Genomic DNA, 9581 nt, shown 5'->3' with positions numbered 1-9581 from the left:
AAGGGGGAGACAGAGACAAAGTTGAGAATGTGGGTTGCTTGTTTGGCTGAGTATGGAGACAAAGCAGAGGAAAACTCACAGCCCCTCTCAAGTGAGGCCTTCATTTGAAAGGCAGATATTACCAGCTAAAATAATTGATCAACTGAAGGAGGTAAGGAAGAAAGAGATTTTCTTAGCTGACTCGTGTCAACACAGTATGGGGAAGAGGTGGTTTTAGGGTGACCACATGTCCCTGTGTTCTGGGGATCTTCTGGTTTTGGGGGGATGTCCTGGGCTTTCAGATGGGTTTGCTAAAACTGAGTCAATTCCTAGTTCTCATGTGTTCATAGAGCTTCTGCTGTTGCTGGACTGGGCTGAGCTATAGGTTATGCTGTCCTGAAACAGCACACCTGTGTTTCACTAGGCCCTGCTTCTCTGCAGAGCATAAATTTTTTTGACTCCACTCCCTGCCTGCTCTGGACTGGCTCCTCCATAGGCCACTGTCCAAGAGGGACCCAGGAGTCTTGCAGACATATTTGAACAGCCTGATCCAGTCCCATGCTGAAGTAATTAGGTGAAAATGTCATTACTGATTCTTTGCAGAGATGTCAGAAGAGGTCAGCTTTTCAGTTCTGAACTTTCCTTATGAAGTATTTCTGTGCAGTGAGGGGAAAATGGAAACCTGCATCTGGAAAGACAAAGGAAGATCAATGTTACCATACAAAAAAAACAAAAAAACCCCACCCTGTATATTTGCTAAACCCACTGGCTGGCTGGTAGAGCAATCTGTCAGTACAGGCACTGTGTTGCACTACTGTAAGATATTCTATAGGGCCCCTTGCAAGCACCAGAATATGGCACATGCTGAGGCTGGGGCAGGAGATAAGAGAGGCCGTGCTGAGGTGGGGCCATAGTGCAGCACTCTATGGGAGACTGTGGGCAGCTCTGGGTTGTGCAGCTGTCCAAAGGCAGCCCAGGGAGGGCTGCCATTACTTGAAGCAGCTCCCTGGGCTGCCTAGATTAAATGGAGGGTTGTTTCTGTGGTGTTTAGTGGTCAGCGCTTAAGGTGCTTGTAAGACATCTTTATTCTGTGTCCAGTTCCAACTGACTGTTCATAACAAAAGCTAGAACTTTACTGCACTCACCTAGACTCCCTTGTCTGACAAACAGGCACAGTCTGCAATATTACAGTTTCAGTATGTCATTATCTCTAAGGGCTGTGTCTACATGTAGGACTTTTTCTAATCTCCCACCAATGTTATTGCACTGGTGCAGCTCTGAGCATAGTTAAATGACACGAAGGTAAAAATACCTACGGCCAGTCTACACAAGTGCTGTCACCTTTTCCTATCACCAGTGGAGCTGTTCCGAAGCTAAAGCAATAATCAGAAAATTTGAGAAATGCCTAACTATATTTACAGTATGCTCTGATTACAACAGCATGATTTTACTTCTCTTCATTAACTTCAGTGAGCTTTGGATCAGCCCCTATATGCCTATGGGGACAGAGGGACATGCACTTCCAAGGCTAGAGCACTCATACAGCCAGTTGTATGTTTATTATTTGGCTCACTAAAATTAGTTGAATGGGACGGGGGGAATGTTGTTTTTCCTCGACACTGAAATATCAAGTTTTTTTTAAAAAAAATCCTTAGCAGCAACGGGGCCAAACAGAAGAAAAATCCAAAGCCCAGAGAGGTCAGTGAAAAGACTTCCATTGACTTCAATGGACTTTGCATCAGGCCCATAGATGTTTCCCATTCAAATCTATACTGTAAAGTTTACTGCACAAATTATCATTTTCACAGAAGTACATATAATAATTTTCTTCACATGCTAAAGAGCTATTGATTTAAAGAAATTAAAAAAATGTATGTATTTCTGTTCCTCACTCTGCATTTCTTATACAGTCTTCATTTGTTTTTTCTCCCCAAAACTAAACACATAAGCATAATATATACAAATAAAAAGAAGTGCTTTACTTTTCCTTAATTTGTTACTTTGTTGAGAATAGAAATAAGGTCATCGTCAATGGGTTCTAAAACCCTGAGGTTTGCCAAAATACACTATACTTTTTAGAGGCAAACAGCATATATCAGCCTTACTGTTGAGTCATAAAACCCTAAGTTTCCGTAAGCAGATGTTGGTTACAGTTTACATGGAGAGGGAGAATATAATTACCACTCCCACAGCAACCCCTGGGTCGCTTCCGGGCCAAGAACACTCCCAAAAATCTGTTTCGAATTTTCCAGAAAACCTTTGAAATTTGGCATAGACACATTTTTTTCCTGAATGTTGGCCGCTGACTGTGAAAGCAGAGCCTGCTATTTCAGACTCCTCTCACAGATCCACTGACCAACACCCAGAAGAAAGAATTTTCATTCTTTTAGACTACATCTGGAAAAATGAAGGTCAGTACGTGAACCGAATTCAACCTTTAAAAACCGCTGGCTCTATTGTTGTAAACTTTCTATTGTTGCACAGGGCCAGGCTCTAATCTGTAAGTATTTGCTTCACAGGAGAGAGGAAGAAAAACAGTTCTAAATGTACTACAGGAAGATGTATGCTCATTGACTTGGATGGATGTCAGCAATTAACTAGAATACTCTTTCTTTTTGTGGTGGGGGTATTTAGTTACAAACAAAGCTATAATATATCCACTGCAGAGGATACTGTAAACATAATTATTTGTTTTTATCCTACAGACCCGGCTAAAAATCATATTTGGAGTGATCGTATGCTTTTTGCTTTCCTCATTAGTTATGTGCATTATACTACTTCCAGGAAGAGGTAAGACAATTTATAGTGTAATGCATTGAAAAACACATCTTGGATGTTGTTTTAAAATAAGTAAAAAAATAAATAAATACTTTTTATAAAAGTGTTGTCCTGCCAGTGTTGCTGTGGCTTTCTCAGCTTATGGGAATGTTTTACTGACAGTTTAAAGTTCCTGAAGAAATGAAGATGCCAGCATATGTTGATACAAGGAGCTCTTTCAAGTGAAAGGCACCTGCATTAACTTTACCGTGTATGACAAATAATGTGCTTTGACAGGGCTGCAAACATAGTTTTCATCATACTCCTATGATCTGTTAGCATTTGTCTTTGGGGCAGTGACACTCTCATGATCTGTTGTTATTTGCTTTGGATTTGGGGGACTTGCATTAGGTTACAGATGGTTGAATAATAATTGTAGAAGATATTTTTACAATAAAGTATTAGCTCAATGTATTGCTTTTATGAGGGGGAAGGAGGTTTGATTAGTTTCTGACTATTTACAAATGACATAACATGTTTTGAATGAAATATTAGCCAGCAATGCGTTTCATTATTTGGCTAGCTCTCAAGAAGGGCTTGTCACACTGTGAGGTTTGCAGGTCTTATGGATCTGTACCTCCCTGAGCTAATTACTGTAGCTCCATTTTAAAATAATGGTTTTTGGTATGATGATTCTGACAGGTGCGGTCTTAAATTCAGTGGCAGTGGCCTGTTAGCAGTGGCAGTGGCCTGTGAGTGGCAGTGGCCTGTTAGCATAGGCAGGTTTTCCAGGTAAGGTGTCTTATAAGAGCTATCTAATTTATCTAAGTACTCGCATAACCCCCATAGTATCTTAGTCCCTCCCAAGCATTTAAAAGAAGAAATAATAATAAAAATAGCAGGCTTTTTTCTTTCTTCTCAGCCTAAGGGGGAAATAGCTTGGTTAGTTTATAGGGATTTTTTGCTGTTTTGTTGGGGAGGAGGTGTGTTTTGAATAACTTACTGCAGAGGAGCAAAGTCAAAGGAAGGAGTTTTGAATTTAGTCACAGAAGTGATGAGGCCTATGACCATAAACTTATGTTTTGTGGGAGTGAGTTCCATAGTGTAGATCCAGCTACTGTGAAAGTTCTGTCTCCAACTTATGAGCCTCTTTGCATTTTTATTGTGTCTGTGAAACGAAGCTGTTATGGGAGTTGCAGTCATGGAGAGAAAAGGGAGTTCTCTGGTAGTTAAGGCTGATCCCATGGGGGACTTTGAGTATCAGAACAGAGACCTTCATCTAGAACAGGGGTGGGCAAACATTTTGGCCTGACAGCCACATCTGGGTATGGAAATTGTATGGCAGGCCATGAATGCTCACGAAATTGGGGGTTGGGGTACGGGAGGGGGTGAGGGCTTTGGTTGGGGGTGTGGGGTCTGGAGTGGGCCTGGGGATGAGGGGTGCAGGAGGGTGCTCCAGGCTGGAGTTCGGAGGATGGGAGGGGGATCAGGGCTGGGGCAGGGGGTTGGGGCACAGGACAGGGTCAGGGGTGGAGGCTCCGGGCAGCACTTACCTCAAGCAGCTCCTGGAAGCAGCGGCATATCCTCCCTTCAGCTCCTATGCAGAAGCATGGCCAGGCGGCTCTGCGTGCTGCTCCGTCCACAGGCACTGCCCCTGCAGCTCCCGTTGGCTGTGGTTGCTGGCCAATGGGAGCTGCAGAGGCAGTGTGCGGAGCCCCTTGGCTGCCCCTGCACGTAGGAGGCAGAGCGGGGACGTGCTGCTGCTTCCGGGAGCCACACAGAGCCCTGCGTGTGTGGAGCAGGGCAAACCCCAGACCCCGGTTCCCAGCTGGAGCTCAAGGGACGGATTAAAATGTCTGAAGGCCTGGATGCGGCCTTTTGGACATAGTTTGCCCACCCCGATCTAGACTGTATCCAATGGGGAAACAGTGCCGAAAGAATAGTACTGAGGTGATGCATTCATGGTGACCCATGATGGTAAGCAGACGGACTGCTGTGTTTTTGGCTAGTTTGTGAGGTATGGTGGACTTTGCTTTTAAGGACTGAGATTCCCAGACTGTGCCTGGCTGGGACACTGTGAAGCTCTTCTTGTTATGCACAGCTATTTGGAACCAGACACAGAATACAGCGGATCTCTTGTAAGCACCTTAAGCACCGAGAGATCACTGAACACCACGGTTTGAGCATTTTCAGTATGTGAGGTTTAATTCCTAAATCAACCTAGCAGTGACAAGTCTGTGGTTTACTGTGACCAGGGCTGTGGCTGATACGCTGGGGGCACAATCTTCTGGTCTGTTGCAGATGGAAATGTGTGTATTTTGTTGCCCTGGCTATTTGGGATCCAGCAGCACTCAATGAGCAGTAGAGCTTTCACCAAGAAATGCAGTTTGGGATTGACCAAAACAATTAACTCCTTTAACACACATTCACTGAATAGTTTCAGGCAAAAAAAAGTTAGGCTAGATTTACAAAAGGACTTTGGCTTCAATCATTGGGCCAAAGAGAGCATGAGAATGATTCTATCACCTGGTGGGTCTCCCACATCCCAGGTGAGCGCTCTATCCAAGTGCAAGTCACTGCTCCACTGTTTATAAATAATTAAGTATTCATTGGAACAGTTTCTACAGGAGTGACTGTAGAATAGCCAGTAGCCTGGTGGTTAGGGCACTCACCTGGGAGGGGGAAGACCAGGCTTCAAGTCCCTGTTCTAGAATGGGGATTCAAATCTGGTGAGTGCACAAATCACTGGGCTAAAAGTTGCAAGTTTTGTCAATTTAACCCTTCATTTACTTTGCTTTTATTAAAATGATCAGAACTGAAACAAAAGCTTTCCTTTTGGGCCAGGCAAAGGGGTTCACTCACCACAGATGCACCTCCTTGTCGCTGGGTCTGGGAATTAACTGATGCCCCATCTGGTGCCCCTTCTGTCAATTGCTCACATTATGGCCTCTTTCTCTCCCTCTCTCTGTGACTCGGGGTGTTAACTCTTGGTGACTTGGCCCATGGTGGAGCTCACTATATAATCTCCCCACCCCCCTGAAGTAACAAAGTCCCACTGGACAAGGTGTCCAGATACCATCTCAGACAGTCTTCCGTTCCACGTCTCCAGGTCCTGTGCTATTTTCACAGTGGCTGCTAGGGGAACTCAGGCCTGTCTATTTCTCCAAGTTCCAGACCAGGGACCCTATGAGTAGCAATTCAGGTCTGCTTAGTCTCAAATCCTGTTGCTGTTTCCCTGGGCTCCTTCCTACCATACTTCTCTATCTCTTTGCCTATCTTTGTATTTACCACAGGAGATTCCTCTTCTCCCCATGGCTACTTCACTCTTCTCAGCCTCTTGCTGGATTCCCCAGTCTGGGGTGAGACACCAGGGCTTACTCTTCCCCTGGATCTCCTCCATGTCCCTAGCCAACTCCCTTTCCCTCAGGGACAGATTGCAGACCTCCTCCCTGCAGTCTCTTCCTGTTCTCATTTCCTGGTTTATACTCCTAGCCCAGATTCTCCCCCACCTGGGCTTCATCTGCAGTTGGGCCTTCGTAATCACTAACTACTGTCTGGGTGCAGCATATAAAGTCAATTGGCCCACATTAACCCACTCAGGGCTTATAGGGGTGGACATCCTATTACAAATAGACTGACCCAAACTAAAATTTTGATCAATTTCTGCCATTCACTGAGAATTCTGAAAAATTTCAATTTTGGTTTGGGTTGAACCAATTTTTCCCTCCAAATTTTTAACAATTTTTTTTGGAACTTCCAGCAAACCAAAAAATCAGTCAATCGCCCAGCTCTAGGGAGGAGTCCAAAAGGACCCAAAGATTGAGAACTGGTTTAACTCTCGGAAAGTAGCTGCTGCAGATAGTTGGGGATGCTACAGAGGAGACAAACACTTCAGAGCACTTTCCCTTTCCTACTAGTATCACCTCAGTCTTGCTTAACGTTCACCTTTATCCATTTCTTCATCCAGATTTTGAGCTCCAGCTAAGCACTGAGAAAGCTGGGAGATGATGCTCTTTTTGGTGGATGTCAAGGCAATGCAGAGCTGCGTGTCATTTATGTACTGCTGGCACTGCAGCCCATATTGTCTCACCAGTTCTTCCAAAGGGATCCAGCAGCCTAGAACCTGCATCCAGCTCACCAGATCGCTTTATTTGGCCTGCCACAGACCCAGCTCAGTGCAGGGAATCCAGTGACACCAGGGCCAGGAAGAGGACTGGGCATCATGCGGGGAGGGGCCCACTAGCATGCAGATGTGTGCATCATGTGGTGAGTCGACAGGTGAGAACAGGGATGGGAACCACCACTGCCTGGTGACAAACCCAGGAGCAAGACCTGACCTCCTATCCCTCCCCATGTCACACTCCCCTGGGCCAGAACCCAAACCTTCCCCTACCATGTCACATCCCCCTTGCCCGCCAAAGGGTTTTAGTGGATTTTATGGCCCTTCTACTACCATAAAGTTGCCCATCCATGATATAGAGGTTGAATAATGATGATGATGATAAGGTCTCTCAGAGAGTTCAACAGATGAGCTACAGTTAGTTATTTTGGGTCTTGAGATGACACCAAAGACCAGTTTTGGACCTGCAGCCCCATTTACAGATGCCACAGGTGAAGACTATTGTAGATGAATGTGCACTGCTTTTAGCTTTACACCTTGCACATCTCTCCTTAACTGCAACAATCTGCTGTGTCTTGAAATCTTTCAGTCCAAGGTGGCAGAGCTGCTGGCATTGAATCTTGTCACAGGCTTTTGGGTTCTCACAACCAAATGTTTTGGTGGCCTCAGAGCATGGCAAACAACTCTTGCTGATGATCACACTGACAATTTTTCCTAAAATACTTAATCAGCTTTAGGAAAAACAAATAAATATGCACATATACATGTCCAAATCATTGTAATTTATTTATGTAGGAGTTTTTTTCAAGATTCAATAATAAAAATAATCTACAGTTGTCTATTCTTTACTGGACCTAAATACAATGGAAACACAAATAAGGTGCTTTCCACGTTCTTGTCCTTTTTGTTATTGTTTCTTCTTTTTTTTTTTTTTCTTGGACTTGCTGGCTAGTAAGTCTACTGCTGTGAAAAGTGGTACTTTTATGTTAATATCACTTTTCACAACCTCCTAGCTAGCTACTAAATCCGCTGTGAAAAGTGATATTAACAAACATACAAATACACCTCTACCCCTATATAATGTGACCTGATATAACATGAATTCAGATATAACGCGGTAAAGCAGTGCTCCGGGGGGGTGGGGCTGCGCACTCCGGCGGATCAAAGCAAGTTCGATATAACGCGGTTTCACCTATAATGCAGTAAGATTTTTTTGGCTCCCAAGGACAGCATTATAGTGGGGTAGAGGTGTATCACTTTTCACAGCAGACTTACTCAGCCCCGGAACGAATTAAGCCCTGGATGGGGAGGTGGGTAGGAAGGCAGCGGGACCACAGGTGATAGGGGAATGGATGGGGGCCAGAGCCTGCCGCTGCGCAGCCTGGAGACAGAGCCCGAAAGCCTGCACCCAGGGGCCTGGGACAGGGCCCGGGGAAGCACCCCAGGGGCCAGAGATGGAGCCTGAAGCCCTGTGGCAGGAGCCTGCTGCCCACCACTCCAGGGCTGAATCCCAACCCCACCAACCCCAGGAACGTAGGGAACTCACTCAGGAGCGGCGCCAGGGTTTTTGGCGCCCTAGGCAGGGGTTCTTCCGTGCTCCCGGTCGTCGTCGTCAATTCTGCGGTGGGGGGGTCCTTCCGTGCTCCCGGTCTTCGTGGCACTTCGGCGGCGGGTCCCAGAGCGAGTGAAGGACCCGCCGCAGAATTGCCACCAAAGACCCAGAGCGCAGAAGGACCCCCTGCTGCAGAATTGCAGACGAGGGCGGCAAAATGCTGCCCCCCCCAAATCCTGGTGCTCTAGGCAAATGCCTAGGTCGTCTAAATGGAAGCGCCTGCCCTGAACCCACTGGCTGTCTGCTTCTCTAATTTTTGTGTCTCCAGAGGGGGCAAGGCCCAACCCCTACTGGGGTCCCGGGAGAGGGGTTGCTGCTTTGTCCCCTCTCCCAATCACTACCCAGGAGGATGTGGCGGTGAGAAAAGGCCCTGGTGGCCGCATTTGAGAAATACTTGGGGGGGATTGAGGTCAACATTGCAAGATTGGAGGTTGGCCTTGACAGTGTCTTTGAATGTTTTCTTGGTCTGCTCCCAAACGAGTTCCAGTCTGCAATTCTCTGTAAAAGGTGGCCTTCTGTATTCTACTGTCAGACATACTGACCACATGACAGAATCATCTCAGCTGCACTCTCCCTATACAAGCTTCAATGCCTCTGATGTTACAGCACTGAAGGACCTCGGTGTTTGGAATCAAATCATGCCATTGAATTCCTTTTATCTGTTGTAGATGTTGTAGGTGGAATTGATCCAAACATTTTATGTGGCATTGCTAAGTAGTCTACATATCGCAACCACAGAGGAGTTTGGTGATGACGATGGCACAATAAACATCAGTTTTTGTTTGCAGTCTCACCCAGGTTCATTCCAGAGACGATGCTGAAGTCTTCTGAAAGCATTGGTGGCTGAACCAATACACTCGGTAATGTTGTCATCAATCTCATGAAACGACACTGCCTACGTAGCAAAATTTGTCAGCGAGCTTGTGTGGAACATCATTGATGGACACAACTGGCATAGTTGCAGTACTTCTACATTGAGGCTGGACCATGACTTCTGGCTTCTTTAGGCTAATTCTTAAGCCAAAAAGTTTTGCTGCCTGCACAAAGCAGTTGAATAATAATAGGACTGAACCTTGTGAGGCTCTACAGGTGAGGGCTTTGGAGACAGAGGAA

The 9581-nt window shown here is 45.8% G+C and overlaps 1 protein-coding gene across 4 annotated transcripts in view; it reads left to right on the top strand.

The window, feature by feature from the left end:
* FAP (prolyl endopeptidase FAP) overlaps positions 1-9581 on the top strand; it is a 61370-nt gene continuing 51789 nt past the window's right edge. For 2 of the 4 annotated variants that reach the window (XR_010591573.1, XM_065561771.1), the window contains exons 1-2: positions 1-151; positions 2685-2769. Coding sequence is in view for 2 of the 4 variants with exons in the window: in XM_065561771.1 (XP_065417843.1) it covers positions 53-151; positions 2685-2769 (184 nt within the window). In the remaining 2 variants the exon portion in view is untranslated. Of the gene's footprint in view, positions 152-2167; positions 2391-2684; positions 2770-9581 lie in introns of those variants that run through there. The other 2 variants (XR_010591574.1, XM_005290354.4) reach the window with 2 other exon arrangements.

Source organism: Chrysemys picta, chromosome 11, assembly GCF_011386835.1.
Source record: "Chrysemys picta bellii isolate R12L10 chromosome 11, ASM1138683v2, whole genome shotgun sequence".
NCBI lineage: Eukaryota > Metazoa > Chordata > Testudines > Emydidae > Chrysemys > Chrysemys picta.
The sequence above is the reverse complement of the archived record's forward strand: the minus strand, read 5'-3'. Positions and strand labels throughout refer to the sequence as shown.